At 43.6% G+C, this 17,325-nt stretch overlaps 1 protein-coding gene across 1 annotated transcript in view; it reads right to left on the reverse strand.

Annotated features, from left to right (window-relative positions):
* Window positions 1–17,325, reverse strand: part of LOC124545995 (vacuolar protein sorting-associated protein 37B) — a 47,598-nt gene that overhangs the window by 11,338 nt on the left and 18,935 nt on the right. Inside the window, exon 2 of the mRNA XM_047124963.1 lies at window positions 9,561–9,732. Coding sequence (XP_046980919.1) covers window positions 9,561–9,732 — 172 coding nt within the window. The remainder of the gene's footprint in view (window positions 1–9,560; window positions 9,733–17,325) is intronic.

The raw sequence follows: 17,325 nt of genomic DNA on the forward strand, positions 1-17,325 counted from the left end.
TCAGTAGCCCCAGATCTCTAGTTCTGCTTGGAATATTTTGACAGACACTATGAATTCCCACTGCCGTCAGTATTTGTGATATAACAGTAATTTTGTGTTCAATAGGTTGAATTTAATTCCACATGAATTATTACACATAAGTACCACTACTCGCAAATCCCTGAGAGGTGGGTTCACTTTATACTTTATCCATCATATCATGACTCATATTTGATTTGATTTTTGAGTGCAGCTTGAAATGAGGGTTTCTTTTTCTTTCTTCCCCCCCCCCCCCCCCCCCTCCCCTCTCCAAGTCTCATTTCTGAGGTATGGTTTACATCCATGATCATTTGGAGAAATACGGTAATGGCTTTGTGGCCAAAAAGGAATCTCTGTCAGTCTTACAGCAAACTAAGTACAGTGAGAGGCTTACTGAGGGGCTTACGTTCCTGCCACAGTGCAGCCAAGGGAGGAAACATTATGGGTTCTTATCTCTCTGGATTTCTTCAGAAGAGACTGCTGGGGCAGAAAGTTTGATTGATTGATTAATTGAGAGAGTATGGGACCAAACGGCAAGGTCATCAGTCCCGCAATTCCAAAGTGGGTTACATAAGAAAGAGGGTCTGCTGAAAGTAGACTGATTCAGTCAGAGGAGTCAAATTATTAAAGAATGAACATTAAACACACACAGTAAAAGCATAAAAGGTGAGACCAAACCTAAAAACTGGAAAAAAGGGGGCAGTCATGGGGTCACAGACTGTGAAGACTGCAAAAGGAATCCCAACCACAACCAACCCGTCCCTACTCCAAGGCTAAAGGAGAACCTTATATCTGGAGATAAAAACCACTTTCACGGAGGAAACTGAGGGTCAGGTCAACCATCCGTGGATCGTCTGCTAATATTAAATTTAAGGAAGCAGGAAGATTATACTTAGCACAAAGGGTCGAAAGAAGGGGACATGCTACCAATATGTGAGATATCGTCAGTCTGCGCCACAACCACATTGTGGGGGTGGGTCGTTACATAGGAGGAAACAATGGGTGAGCCAGGTATGGCCAATGCGTAAACGGCATAGAATAGTGAACTCTTTCCAAGAGAGGCGGCAAGACGTGCCCCAAACTGCAGTAGACACCTTGATTGTGCGGAGTTTATTACTATGAGCAGTAGCGCTCCAGATGGCATTCCACTGTTGGGCAAAGAGAGATTTGATGTAAATCTGCATATCCGCAGCTGGAATCGTGAAAGGAAAAGGGGGTAAGTATTTGCTTCTCTAGATTTTTAAAAGTGAGAAGGTTGGTCTGGGAGGGGTTTCGCTCATATCGCTGCACCACCCGTTGGCGGTCCTGGACAGCAACTGCGATGTCCTTGGTCCACCACGGTACCGACCGATGATGAGGGAGCCCTGTGGATAGGGGGACAGCACTGCCAACTGCATGAAGAAGAGCAACAGAGAGGTGTCAAAGCAGACATGTATCAAGGCTAATTGGCCCGGCGGAATGCCCAACGTGGGGGCCTGTCTGCCTGGAGGCAGCAGGGGAACAATAGTGTCACTGGAAAGTGGTCACTTTCACAATGGTCATCATGGGATGAACAATGTAGGGAAGCCACAAGGGCAGGGGAGGAGATCGTGAGATCGATAGCAGAGAAGGTGCCGTGAGTGGGACTGAAGTGGGTAGGGGAACCGTCATTGAGGAGACACAAATCGAAGTCTGTGATAAGTTGGTCAATTAGGATACCCCGACCTGTTGAAATTACACTCCCCCCCAGTGGATGGTAGGCATTGAAATTCCCAAGGAGGAGAAACAGGGGCGGGAGTTGCTGGATTAAGGTAGATGCTGCAACATAAGCAAGTGGCCGACCTGGAGGGAGGTAGACACTGCAAAGTGTGATTGCCGGAGTCATTTGCACTTGAACCGCTATCACTTCCAATGTGGTATGTAGGGGGATCCGGTCACTAAGGACATCGGAGCGAACCAAAGTGCAGACCCCACCAGATGCTATCCAAGGGCCAGAACAGTTCTGACAGAACACCCGATAACCACGGAAAGTTGGAGAGTGGTCATCACGGAAATGCGTTCCTTGGAGAACAAGACAGAATGCAGAATAAGAGGAGACAAGAAGTTGCATTTCCGGTAGATAACGATAGTATCTGTTGCAGTTCCACTGGATGATCAGGTGGCGTGAGTCAAAGGTAGGCACAAAGGAGCCGAGGAGCAGGTCAGGCCACTTTGTCAGTAGTTGTCACCGACAAGGATGGGGTGACATCCATATATAAGATGTCAGACTCAGGTTGTGAGAGGGGAGTTGGCACCTCTGGGGGCACCAGGGGCGCCTTGTTGTGGGATTTATGTTTCTTCTTCTTCTTCTTCTCCTCTTTCTGAGGTGGAGGAGGGCAGGACACAGGGGGAGTATAGGTGTCTGCCAGGTCGGGGACCGTAAGAGAGTGGCGAACTTGGGGTGCACAGCTGGTGCACCTCTGGCCGAGTGGTGGTGAGAGTCTTCTGGACTGAGAGACGCTTGGCAGAAGGTTCCTGAGAGTGAGCCCGATTGGCAGATGCCGAAGAAGGGGGCCAGTTCTTCGGCCAGGGAGGAGGAGTGATTCCCTGACGGGAGGTTGTGGGAACTGCAGGGGAGGTGGGGAGGTGGAGGGGAGAGTGGGGCAGGGCTGGGGTAAAGACGAGGGAGGAGGAGAAGCAGGAGGAAAGGAAATAACAGAGGCAAAAGTTGAAGATAGTGACACCGGGTGGAGTCTCTTATACTTTTGGCAATCCAGGGACTTGTATTCTTGTATCTTCTTTTCCCTTTTGTAAGCCTGACAATCCGGCGAGAGAGGGCGAGTGGGGGTCAGAACAGTTGACACACACAGGCAGCGGAACACAAGGGGTTCCCTCATGGACTGAGTGGCCACAGTCACCACACAGTGGAAAGACATACGCCCAAAACGCAAGCACCGAAAGAACCACATAGGTGGAGGGATGTACGGCTTCACGTCACATCTGTAGCACATAACCTTGACCTTCTCTGGGAGGGTATCTCCCTCAAAAGCCAGAATGAAGGCACCAGTATTGCTGTGGTTGTCTTTGCGACCCTTCTGCACATATCGAACAAAATCAACGCCACACCGCTCCGGATTAGCCTGGAGTTACTCATCAGTTTGAAGGATGAGTCCTTATGAAACACGACACCCTGGACCATATTCAGAGACTGGTGAGGAATGATAGACAATGGGATGTTGCCAAGACAATCACAAGCATGAAGAGCTGTGGATTGGGTGGCAGAAGATGCTTTGATCGACAGGGAGCCCAACAGCATCTTACTAATAGACTCCACTTCACCAAACTTGTCCTCGATATTTTCCACAAAAAACATTGGCTGTGTGGCAGTGAAAGTATCCCCATCTGTCCTAGCACAGACAACGTAACGGGGAAAGGGTTTCAGCCCAAGACGGCGAGCCTGGCCCTCCTACCCTGGAGTAGCCAGGGAAGGGAAGGCTGTCAGGTCGTACAAGGCAGCATTTAAGGATCTTCACCATTCGAAGAGACGGCCGTGTGAGAACGGCCATATTTTTCCAGCTTCATACGCTTCAAGTGCCAAGCGTCTGTCCTGATACCACCCACTCCGACCAGGGGCTCTCCCCACAGGCTCCACCCAGCCACAGCAAGGGCCGTCTGGCACGGTGGCCATTGCCAGGAGTTCCGATGCTCCAAGAAGACAAGCAACCACTCCTTGGCATATATGGGGAGGGAACAGCTCAGGTATCAGTAGTGTGATCCCCGTGTTGTCAGGCAGCTCAGCCATATGGGTACATAACAGCCTACCACACGGACTGGCTGCATGTGCTGGTGACGTAGCAGGGTGGAAGGGGGCTGCAGTGGGGAAGGGAGAGAGGAATCCACACTGTAGATGCTGGGGAGGGTTTTATTCCCCATATGGCCCACACTAAAAACAGGAAACTTTGAAGTGGAGGTCAGACCGCAAGTGGGGACCGAAATGCCAGGAGGGTGAAAAAACAGGCAAAGGAACAAAATTGCAACCAATACAGGAAACCAGAGGAACCGCCAGGTCAACACAAATCAGAACACAGAGATAGGGGAAGAAGGTGGCAACGGGGAAGGAGCAGGGATAGGAAGGGGGGAGGGGAGGGGGCAGGGAGAAGGAAATGCTACTAGGGAATGAAGAATGAGCTGAAATAGCTCGGGGTCCTGTGTGCGCCACGCACGAACTCACGAAAGAACCGTGAGCCCCCTGGAGTGGGGGTGGGGGAGGAGAAACTTTGAGCCACTTAATTCATGTGTCATCAGTTTTGGTGCCACCCACTCCAAATGGGGCTTTCCATACGTGTGCCACCCACTCACAGCAACTGGGCCAGGTAACTGTTACCTGCAGTCCCTGTGACCCAACCATAATTGGCACTTGGGCACATGCTCCTCGGGTGCATTGGGAGTTTCCAGCACAGGCACCAACAGCCCGCAACAGCCCGATACCTGCGTGGTCGAGGGGCTACCATTACGCAGGTACTCGGCGTGTTGAGATTTGAGTGTATTACTTTTCCCAAAAGGATGGGTGTGAAGATAGAAAGGCAAGGAAGACACAAAAGGTGTTGGCTCACATCCCCTGCATGATTTGCACATCTGTACAATTTGGAAGAGGTATAGTGGGTCAAAGCCCACAAAGGGGACCATGTAGTGAAAGACAAAAAGTTCTATAAAGTGCCAGATGGGAATAAAAAGTGCTCAAAATCATAAATCTAATCCCATCGTGGTTAGCACCAAGAAGACCACTCAATGGAAAGACAGGGGGAATAAAAATAGCAAAAGGATGGACTTTCAGCCCCTGAACTCTAACATACTGTGCTCAGCAGCATGTAGTGGCTACAGTTTAATGGTAACCATTCAATTTGGTGGACAGCTGGTTGGATGCCCATATAAAATGCTGTGCAGAAAATCAAGGGTGGGTGAATAAGGCAGGCCTTGCACCTGGGTCTTACACACACACACACACACACACACATACACACACACACACACACACACACACACACACACACACACACAAATACTGTGGAAAGGGATTGGGAGTGGACATGGAATAGGGCTGGACCAATATGTTGTTTAGGTCGGATAGGTGACAGAATACCACTTGAGGAGGGATGGAAAGGATCAAGGGTAGGATGTCTCTCATTTCTGGGCATGATGATAAAGCAGTGGCAAAAAATATGGTTCAGTTGCTAAAGCCAGGGTTTATATTGGGTGGCAAAGGGGGAATTCCTTTGCAGCTGATTCCTGGGGATGGTGGAAGGATTAGGAGTATGTGAAGACATGGCATGGGAAATCTGTTTGTGAACTAGGTGTAGGGGGTAGATGCTGTCCATGTAAGCCTTTTTTGAGCACAGTGAGCAAGTTAATTGTTGACACTACAGATATGCTGTACGAGTGTGGCCAGGCTGTAAAAATGTTGTTTTTTGGTGTGGAATGGGTGACGATTGTCAAAATGCAAGTACTGTTGGTGGTTAGTGGGTTCAGTACGGACAGAGGTATGGATGGAGCTATTAGAAAGTGGAGGTCAATGACTAGGAAGGTGGCGTATTATGATGAGGAGGATCCGATGAAGTGGATGGACGAGAAGGTGTTGAGGCTGTGAAGAAAAGAGGATAAGATGTCTAGGGGTTTGGGGTTCGGCGAGGCTTGGAAGGTTTCTTCTAAGGTCCATGAACAGGCTACCATAGAAGGATGCCATGCAGGTGACCATGTTGTGCCGCTGATCTGTTTATGTAGTTTACCCTAAAAAGAGAAGCATTTGTTTGTGAGAACACAGTTGGGAGGTGCGTAAGGAATGAGGTAATGTGTTTGAAGTCGGGAGGACATTGGGAGAGGCAATGTTCGATAGAAGCAAGATCTTGGTGTACAGTGAGGTAGCATCAACATCAACCAGTAGGGACCAGCGAGTAACTGGGCAGGGATGGTCAAGTGTCAGTGAAGGAAGTGGTTTGTATTTTTGATTTGAGAGGCTAGACCACAGGGAACTGGTTGGAGGTATTGGTTGAGAAGAGAGGTTTCTTTGATGGGTGCACAATAAGTAGCTACAATGCAGCCCCCAGAATTGTTGGGTTTGCAGATTTTGGGAAGCATGTAGAAGCTTGGAGCTTACTAAAGAAGTTAGGGGGGAAGTAAACCACCAATCAAAGTAGCTCGTACAGTGCTACCAGACCAGACAGCAAGTCGAATTGTATCACTATCTAGAGCACCACGAGACAAACACCACACACAAAAAGTAAAAAGGGAATACAGAAACATAAAGCGAACAACACCTCAAGAAACTGAGCACTCTCGGAGATTCACAATTGAAGAACTACAAGCTGCTCTCAGTTATGTTAAAACGGGTAAGGCGCCTGGTTATGATGGAATGCACCCTGAATTCCTGACTCAATGTGGGAAGGTAACGAAGAAATGGCTGACCAAGTTTTACTCATGCATACTAACATCGGGCTGCCTGCCAAAAGCTTTTAAAATTACTAAAATAATTGCTGTGCTGAAACCAAACAAACCATCAGATAAAGCTGAAAGTTACCGCCCTATTGCTCTTCTCAGCTGCTGCTACAAACTTCTGGAACAGCTACTCCTCAACATGCTGGGCCCACGAATATTAGAAGTCATCCCACCAGAGCAGGCAGGTTTCAGATCCAATAGGAGCTGCACAGACCAGGTTCTAAGTCTAACGACATATATTGAAGCAGGTTTTCAAAAACAAAAAAAGACTGCAGTAGCTTTCATAGACCTAATAGCTGCCTATGACACTGTATGGAAGGAAGGACTTCTACACAAATTGATAAAAGTAATCCCCTGCCATATGACACTGAGACTTGTCAACAACATGCTTTCAGATAGATACTTCCAGGTGATACAGGGTAATGACATAAGCAAACAGAGGAAACTGAACAATGGACTGCCTCAAGGATCAGTTTTAGCACCAATGCTCTTTAATCTTTACATCTCTGACCTGCCTTAAACCACCTCAAGGAAGTTCTGCTATGTTTATGATACGGCCCTAGCTACCCAAAGCAAGCAGTTTGAAGACACTGAAAACATCCTCACAGCTGACCTAAACAAAATGCACGAGTATTTCACCAAACAGAGGCTAATACCAAATCCCACCAAGAGTGAAGTCAGCTGTTTTTATTTGAACAATAGAATGGCAGGATATGAGCTGAAGGTTCATATGAATAACAGTCAACTGCGATATCAGCCATATCCAAAGTACCTGGGGGTCACTCTAGATAGGACATTATCCTTCAAAAGACACCTGGAAAATGTATCCAATAAAATAAGCTCACGCAACAGCCTCATTCAGAGGCTCTGCAGCACTAACTGGGGAGCAGCAGCAGACACACTATGAACTTCTGCACTCGCCTTAGTGTACTCTGCAGCCGAGTACTGTGCACTAGTGTGGTTAACCAGCAAGCATGTAAACAAGGTGGACACCCAGCTCAACGCTGCTATGAGAACCATAACTGAATGTATAAAGACTATCCCACTATATTGGCTTCCAACACTTAGTCATATAGCTCCACCCTCCCTGCGAAGACAGAAAGCTCTGATGAAGGAATAAACAAAAATAATGAATAACCCCCTACTTCCTATCCATGAAGATGTCCCAACTTTGGAAAGAACACGACTCCACTCCAGAAATCCCCCTTTATGACTGGCCCAACAACTGTCAGCTGCCAACTTCAGCATGGATACTACATGGCATGAGAGCTGGAGTGATAGTGCCTTCCCTGACAACCGTGAACTTATCTGTCCAGCAGAGAAACCTAAGTGCTTTGAACTTCCACGACAGCTATGGAAAAGCCTCAACAGAATCCGATCAGGACATGGACTATGTGCACACAATCTACACAAGTGAGGGAAGCTTCCCAGCCCTAGCTGTGACTGTGGGGCACCTAATCAAACAACACAGCACATCGCCCAGGACTGTGAATTAAGAGCCTACCAGGATAGTCGGACTGACTTCTCCAACGCCACACAGCCCTGCCTCGAATGGATCGCCAATATGGAAGTCAGAATTTGAAGACTTGTGTAACACAAAATATCTGCTGTGATGTTAATTTTTATTGTGTTTGTATATTATATTTTATCTGAATATGTATCCTTCACTTATGTATTTTATAGTGTATTTTATCATATAATTTCATAATGTAATAAGTGTAAACCATGTGTGTAGCACCATATGCTAAATAAATAAATAAATAAATGTAGAAGGTGGATGTGCAAAGGTCAGTGCAGTGAGGAAGGAGATTCCACAAAATAGGGATTCCAAATGCTTTAACGTTTCCACCAAAAACCTCAATCCTATTGAAGTTTCAGTCCTACGAAAGGGTCTCGACTTCAGCCCCACATCCAAGTTTAACCATAGTAGACTCGTCAAAGATCTATTCTCCTCCTCTCGATCTCTCCAGTGGAAACACTTCTTTGGTACCAACCCCTCTAACCAAAGTCAAGTTCCCAACATGGAACCCTGCCTCTCCACTGTTCACACCAACAAGCAACCATGACCCCTCACCTCCAACCAAACCACCTCCAACTTGGCCACACCATCCTTCCCCAGAACTCTGATGAAGAATACAAAATTCTGAATATAAGAAAGGATAGCCATTTGCAGCCTCAAAACATACCCTGATTTAATCACCATCCCTGCAGACAAAGTCCCCACCACTGTAGTGATGAATCACAGTGACTAACTGATGAAAGACTTCTGCCAACCTTCTGTCTCCTCCACCTAGAAGCTCTGACACAGAAATCCCATTCCAGGAGTCCAGCATAACTTCCATTCCCTACTGTCATCCTAGGCCCATCCCAGAATCTTTCGTTCCCCCCCCCCCCCCCCATCCCATCTGTCAAGAGTTATTTATCAACTTGTTCATAGTATATGCTGTCTTTATAAGTAGCGTGTTTTTTTGAAGTTCTCTCTTCGTTTATGTATGCAGGAAGTTAGGGATCCCAGTTAGTTCCATTAAGCGACGTTTTCCTTCTTGTAACTGAGGCTCCTTAGACAGGTTGAACTCGGCTAAGGACTTCTTTCTTGAATTTCAAATGATCATACTTGTGAAAACTTGAGGAAGTACATTTCTTTTAGAGTTCTAATGCAGAAACACAAAGCTATTTCAGAAATGGTATCTCTCAAAAATGAAACATTTTTCTTTTTGTTAGTATTTAAAGCTTCATTTACAATATGGTTGCCAAAGATAGACTGAAAGACCAATTCTGGTGATTATGAAGGAAAATATCTTTTGAAGCTGTACTGAAGAAATGACTCATTCATTTCTGTGGAATTTTTTACTAAAATCTAGGAAAATCTGTAGTATCTCATGTTATCTGTACCATTAAACTATTGCAAATTGAAAATATTAATAAAAACCAATCAGTGAGTATGACAGTTCCTCTAATCTCAGTTGGCAAGACTCCTATCTTCTAATAAATGTTTCAGTCACACTAATTATGAAAAAATTATCAGTATACTCATGCTACAATGAGAAACGACAATCGTATTTGTAAGCAAATTGGATAGTAGTTCTGATACTTACGAATTTCACTCAATTTTGATTCCACTCTCTGGGATATTGCCTCGCCTTTCTCACTTAGTTCCATTAAGCGGCGTTTTCCTTCTTGTAACTGAGGCTCCTTAGACAGGTTGAACTCAGCTAAGGACTTGTTGCTTGCTATTAACATTTCTTTTTCAGTTTCCATATCCTTAAACTGAAAGCAATGATCAAAATGAGCTTCAAAATCCACCAGAAATTGCAGAGTCACAACAATAGTATCTATATTAAAGCAAAGCCAGAATGTTTTCTAAAACAGCACAGGGGGAACTGATGTCACCAGTGATGAAGAAGGAATGACTATCTGTCTGTATTTATCAACGATGGACCCAGCCATGTCCAATTACTGTTGTTCCTTATCAAAATTGAATAGAATACTATAGAGTATTTTTATATTTTATATCAACCCACATAGGCAAAAGCAATAAATGTCAAACACCTACCTGCGTCCCTCCCCTCCCTGCCCCCAAATAAACAATTAAAATGGGGAAAAAACAAAAAGTTAAAAATGTCAACACAGATTCAAAGATAATCAACTTTTTCCTGTAGAAAAGAACAGATGGTTCATCAGTGTTGTGACAACATGACAGTATAATTTCTTTGCATAATTAGGTAAAACCATCTCAGATGAGGACAGAATTTTAAAATAGACCTGTTAGGTATTAAAATCTACATCAAACCAGAGGTGCACGTGCATAAAATTTCACATAGGAAAACAAAAAAATAAAATGAAGAAGAAAAATTAATGTAATGCAGCCATCACTTGGTTTTAAAGTTCAATCATGACCTTGAATAAATGAACTTCACATAAAGAGAGATACAAATGACCTGGTGAATATTGCCAAAAGCTTCTTGAGGCTGTTCATGGTCTATATGTAGGAAAGTTTCAACAAAAATTTAGAATAAAATTCAGGAAGACGTACAACAGATCATCATTTGGTGCAGAGGACCAGCAGTTTATACTTACTATAAATACATGTGCAGGGGATGGATAAAAATATGGAAACAACATGAGAAATATGTGCTCGAATAAAAACAGATGCTAGCCAAGCCTGCATGTTATGCTACTGTATTTGACCACGAATGGCACCTGTGCATTATTCTCAATATGTTACGAGTGGCAGTAGTGGTCAAACATTTGTTACTTGCATGGTGGGTGCTTTCATAACCAAGGTAACCATAGTATTTGGTGTTTCAAAAGGATTTTTACAGGAAACCGGTGGTTTTAGAGGAAGTAGGAAAGAGGAATACAGTCCTGCAGTTCGGTATTATCATGGACGAGGTGTGGGCTAGTTGTTCTAGGTCGAACAACACAACAAGCAGCAGGTCACAATTTTTTCCAAGCAAACTGCAAGTTTTGACCATGTGGGAAAGTATATAGGTTCCACATGCAAAGGTTTTGGAAAGGAAGATCATATTGTAATAGTGGTTGGAGCAGCAAAAAGTACTGACAGGGACCATAGTTACAGCATCAGGAGTGACCTGGTACAGATAATGTAGGATAAATCCATACAATTGTTTCGTTGGTTCCTTTTTGAAGCATTACATCATCCTCAGTTGAGCAGCTCTGTAAGTTGAGTCAACATGGAGTTAGATCAAATGCTTCTGTCAGGTGCTGGAACGAATGTAGATTTGGTTTCTGTTGGTGTTATTGACAGGTGGGCTTTTGCTAGGCACAGCCTACATATCAACAGGTATGGAAAAAGGAAACTGTCTGGGTTGGTAGCAGAATCTTTAAGAGCTGACAGATACACTTATAGCCACATATCTGTAGTTACTGGTATGAGGACAGCATACTCAAATTTCAAGCTATCAGTATTAAAAGAAGTAAATATAACTAAAATTTTGAGCCTAAAATACATGAATGTAAAAGAATATTATGAAAAGGAAAGTTGCTACACACCATATAGCAGAGATGCTGAGTCGCAGATATGCACAACAAAAAGACTGTCACAAATAAAGCTTTCGGCCACTAAGGCTGTTGTCAACAATAGACAAAATGCGTGCGCATCCACACACACACACACACACACACACACACACACTGCAACTCACACACACGACTGCAGTCTCAGGCAATTGAAACCACACTGTCACACACCACTTTTCATGATATTTTTACAATCCATCCTGGATTTTCCATTGTTTGAAGGTAAAAGAAGTTTAAAATAAACATTCTGCATTGAAATATTTGAGGATTAAAACGAAAGCAATATACTTCTGCTTTGTTTAGATGAACTGCAGCCTGCACATCATGTAGATATAATATTTGTTTGTGAACATTGTTTGGCTACAGATGTAGGAATGACTATATATATGCAGGTCAAATATGGAGAAAGGGGGAGGTGTGACACACATTAAAAAGGAATACAAACACAAAAACATTGATACTCACATATTCTGCAGTGATCAGCGTTTTGAACCTCGTGGTGCAAAAGATTTCATGGAAGGTTAATTATAGTCACACTCTATAGGACTCAATCATGTTATTTTGAATTATTTATGGAACAATTTGATGCTCACTCACTTCTTGACTTCCAAGCAATATGCGGTAATATTAAGTGGAGATTTAAATTTTATACAGCACACTTATTCTAGAACTATACTTAAGCACTTTTCCATTTCGTATAATCTTCAACCCCCTCAGAAACTTTGCTACAAGAGTGATGGAAACCAGAAACACTGCTACTGACAATACTCTAGTTGCATCGAGACTACGAAGTCATAGTGTAACTCCCACTGTTAATGGCATCTCAGACCACCACAATCAACTGCTGACATTCAGTATCAGAGCACAGGGAATAAATAAAAATAATTGCGAAATTACAAGGGCAATAAATGAGAAAGGAATTGAAGAATTTGAGAAATACAAACTGAAAGGATTTGCATAACACCCCTGGCATTAATGAAAAATATGATTCATTCTGGAATATAGCCACATGTCACTTCGAAAACTATTTTTTCTAATAAATTAACAGGCGGAATCAGATTAAATGCACGAAGCCCAAGATTGCAAATGGGACCAGAATATTGTGCAAAAGCAAAGAGAAGAATTTGCTTGGCATCAAGAGACTAGATGATGATAATATTAAGTCACATTATAAAATGTATCTTAAAATTCTAAGCAAAGTCATCGGATCATCAAAAGATATAAACTTTGAAGGAAAAATAAACTTCCCCCAGCAACAGGATAAAAACTATTAGCAATACAGTTAAAAATGAGAGATGAAAAATTAATCAACAAAAGAAGAAATTTCTTTAAAGGTAGATAATGAACAGATCAAAGATATGCCCAAAATTGCAGAAACCTTTAATAAATTTTTTCAGTCAGTAGTCAACAATTTAGGATTGAATATTTCCTAAGTTCCTTAGAAAAGCCTTCAAAAACATGTTTAATAAAATTTAACTTATCCTAAATCTACAAAAGAAGTTTTCAGTGTTATAAACTCCCTTAAAAATAAATGTTCACAAGGTTATGATGAAATCAGTAGAAAAATAATGAAATTTCATTCAGCTGAACTTAGTAATATATTTACTTACTTACACAATGGATCTCTTCACTGTGGCCCTTTCCCAGAGAGACTAAATCATAATGCTGCCATGCCATTACACACACACACACACACACACACACACACACACACACACACACTTTTGGGAGATTGGGCTTTTTGTTTTCTTTTGCGTATTGTTTGGTAATGATGGTGTCTTTTTGGCTATATGTAAATATTTGTCTCTGATAAGATACTTGGTAATGTTAACTGGGGAATGTAGCAGTATCTCGTGCAGTTTATCTATGAACTAGTTTCACAAACTGCCACAAATAGTACCTCTTTTGTTAAACATGCAAACTAGTGCGGAAGAACAGTGGATGTTGTGATGGACTAATCTGCAGGATGGCAAGAAATCTAGGTTAAATTGGAATATTACAGTTAGGTTCTGAATTGGCGAAGCCAACATATTTGAATGGTAGAAAACTGGAAGGGGTGACAGATGGAACCGCAGTGTATTCTGAGGTCTAGAATAGGTCAGAAGATTAGTTTGTTTGAGAGTTGGTAAATGTAGATCGAACAAAACTGGTTGAAGTGATCAACAGATATGTAGCAGAGGGCAAAGTATAGATTAGGTTGAAATGTTGCACTTGTGTTGTGAAGTGGGGAAACGAATAAATGTGAATGGGAGAAAACTGGCTGCAGTGGTGAATAACTCCATAGTGTATGTCTGAATGTGATAGTTTGGTTATTCACTGGCAGCAATCACTTTTATTCAAAAACTTGGGTCAAGTAAAGTTTTTGCAGTGAGTTTTTGTTTCTTGGCGTTGCGGACTCTGTTCTAGCTATATCGGCCAACTGAAGTGTTTGATACCAGAATTTGAAGCCATGTTTGGTATTTTTGGTTGGTGACTTTTTCAGCAACATTTTTTTTTGCAAATTTAGTCATTCATTGGTAATGTACAATTCAGTTTACTTGCATAGGTCAATCGAAGGGGACAGTAGTGAATTTTGTCGATTTTAATTGTCCTTTATGTAAAGTTGCCACTACTGATTTTTGTAACAAGAGTAGGAATGCCTTTTGTTTTGTTTCCCCCTGTCCACAACCCTCTTATTCCCGTGAGTGTCCTATTAATTTTGTGTGTGTGCATGGGTGTGTGGGTGTAAGGAGCTTTCGAACACACAACAGTGAGGTTATCAATGTCCTTACACTCATTTAAATAAACTAGTTTGGATAAAAATTTTAAATTTGTGTATACAGTAAGGGGGAAACCTATAAACTGACACTCATTCACTTACTCCCACCTCACTCATGTGGAGCTGTACAATCAATCTATTTCACACACCTAAAAAAAAACTAAAAATGGGTGGAAGGTACAACAACTGGGATTAAAACAGATCTACCACCACAAAAGAGCTAAAAGATAAGATGCATGGGAAATGTAACTAGCTGACCACTTACAGCAAAAATGGGTGATACTGTCACCATGTTAAAATATTAAGAACATCTCCCCAAAATTTTCGGAAACAAGCTGGACAAATCACAAAACCTTACATGCCTAACCACATTTGTTTGAAAAACACTTAAAATTGCAAGCAGATCTGCCAGCAAATCTAGCGCTGCCCTCTAATCTGAAAATAAAACAGTCTAATAAAATGTGGCACTCAGTGATCTATACACCGCAAGCGCACACACATTGGGGGGAGGAGGGGGGGGGGGGGGGGGGGTGTTCCTCCCAATGGAGCAAAAAGCCACACATCATAGGGCTGTGGCCTATGCGAAGACAAGCAAGGAGGACCACATCCTGTCTTCGTGGGTGGAAGGAAGTGCTCCACAGCTACGTATAGTCCAGGAGCCAGTGACAGATTTTCATGACAAAGTCCCTCCCAATTGAAAATTCGTGAAATGCATTAGGGATTTATATTATTAAAATTCCTGAAAGTCAGCTGTGACTTCGTAGGTGGGGCGGGCAGTGACATGATATGTCTGCTTGTGTGTGTGTGTGTGTGTGTGTGTGTGTGTGGGCGCACGCGAGTGTATACCTGTCTCTTTTTCCCCCCAACGTAAGTCTCTCCGGTCCCGAGATTGGAATGACTCCTTACCCTCTCCCTTAAAACCCACATCCTTTTGTCTTTCCTTCTCCTTCCCTCTTTCCTGATAAAGCAACCGTGGGTTGCGAAAGCTTGAAATTTGTGTGTGTGTGTTTGTTATTGTTTCTATCAACGTACCAACGCTTTCGTTTGGTAAGTTACAGAACCTTTGTTTTTTAGATCTATTTTTCCCACGTGGAATGTTTCCCTCTATTTTATATATACACACACACACACACACACACACACACACACACACACACATTCCCTCCGCAAACATGCCTTCGCCCTATCCAGATTATGCACCCATATTTTATTTACTCAGGCTTGTCTGACATTTGGCATTACCCCCAAAGGCCTCACACTTAAGGTTCCCACCTCTGGCTGTAACCCTTCTTTCCATCAGTCCCTATACAAGTTCCAAATTGAACAATCCATAGCCCTCACCCACCTAATCCTTCACCTACACATCAACTCAGCCAATGAACACACCCATCAACTCCTATCCTTAATAAAATTCCTCAATCTTTCCTCTCCCACATCCACACCAGCTGTTCAGAGCATCCTCCTACAGGCCAACTGCAAATTAGAACAGCATGCCACCCTCCACCTCAAAAAACTATCCAATCTCCTGGTTTCCCCACATCCGGAAAGGCAACTCACTCACCCTCCACAACCTTTCCAGCAAACCTCAACCTCCTCTCATTGCACACAGACCCAGTCTCTCCCATCTACTCAATCTCCCACTTCCAGCTCCACTCCCTCCAAAACCTCAAAATTCCAATCAACACAATCTCGAACCACAACACCCTAATTCAGTAGTTAACCTTTCCTCCAAATCTCTCTCCCAATCCGAAACCTCTGTCCTATCCAAAGGCCTCACCTTCAGCCCTACTCCCAGATTCAACCAAACAGCCCTCATCAAAGATTTACTGTCCTACACTCGTACTCTCTGCTGGAAATATCACTTTGCCACGAAGAAAAATAATCCTAATCCTACTCCCAATGATCCAACTACCCAAGACACTATCCAAATTGAACCCTGCTGGGAACAGTTCCATCCTCTGTCACAGGGGGACCCACCTCCTCTTCCTCAAAGTCACCCTCTCCAAACATTCCAGGAATTTCTCACTTCCAGCCTTTCCTCTCAATCCTTCTTTAAAAACCTTAATCCTACTCCCAACATCACCACTGCTGAAGCCCAGGCTACGCGTGATCTGAAGGCTGACCGATCCATTGTCATTCTTCTGGCGGACAAGGGTTCCACGACCGTGGTACTTGATCGTCGGGAGTATGTGGCTGAGGGACTGCGTCAGCTTTCAGACAACACTAGATACAAAGTTTGGCAAGGTAATCCCATTCCTGATGTCCAGGCGGAGCTTCAAGGAATCCTCAGAACCTTAGGCCCCCTACAAAACGTTTCACCTGACTCCATCAACCTCCTGACCCCACCAACATCCCGCACCCCTACCTTCTACCTACTTCCTAAAATTCACAAACCCAATCATCCCGGCTGCCCTTTTGTAGCTGGTTACCAAGCCCCCACAGAACGTATCTCTGCCTACGTAGATCAACACCTTCAACCCTTTACATGCAGTCTCCCATCCTTCATCAAAGACACCAACCACTTTCTCGAACGCCTGGAATCCTTACCCAATCTGTTACCCCCGGAAACCATCGCTGTAACCATTGATGCCACTTCCTTATACACAAATATTCCGCACGTCCAGGGCCTCGCTGTGATGGAGCACTTCCTTTCACGCCGATCACCTGCCACCCTACCTAAAACCTCTTTCCTCTCATTACCTTAGCCAGCTTCATCCTGACGCACAACTTCTTCACTTTCGAAGGCCAGACACACCAACAATTGAAGGGAACAGCCATGGGTACCAGGATGGCCCCCCTCGTATGCCAACCTATTTATGGGTCGCTTAGAGGAAGCCTTCTTGGTTACCCAGGCCTGCCAACCCAATGTTTGGTACAGATTTATTGATGACATCTTCATGATCTGGATTCACAGTGAAGAAGAACTCCAGAATTTCCTCTCCAACTTCAACTCCTTTGGTTCCATCAGATTCACCTGGTCCTACTCCAAATCCCATGCCACTTTCCTTGATGTTGACTTCCACCTGTCGAATGGCCAGCTTCACATATCCGTCCACATCAAA

Source organism: Schistocerca americana, chromosome 8 (genome assembly GCF_021461395.2).
Source record: "Schistocerca americana isolate TAMUIC-IGC-003095 chromosome 8, iqSchAmer2.1, whole genome shotgun sequence".
Taxonomy (NCBI): Eukaryota; Metazoa; Arthropoda; class Insecta; order Orthoptera; family Acrididae; genus Schistocerca; species Schistocerca americana.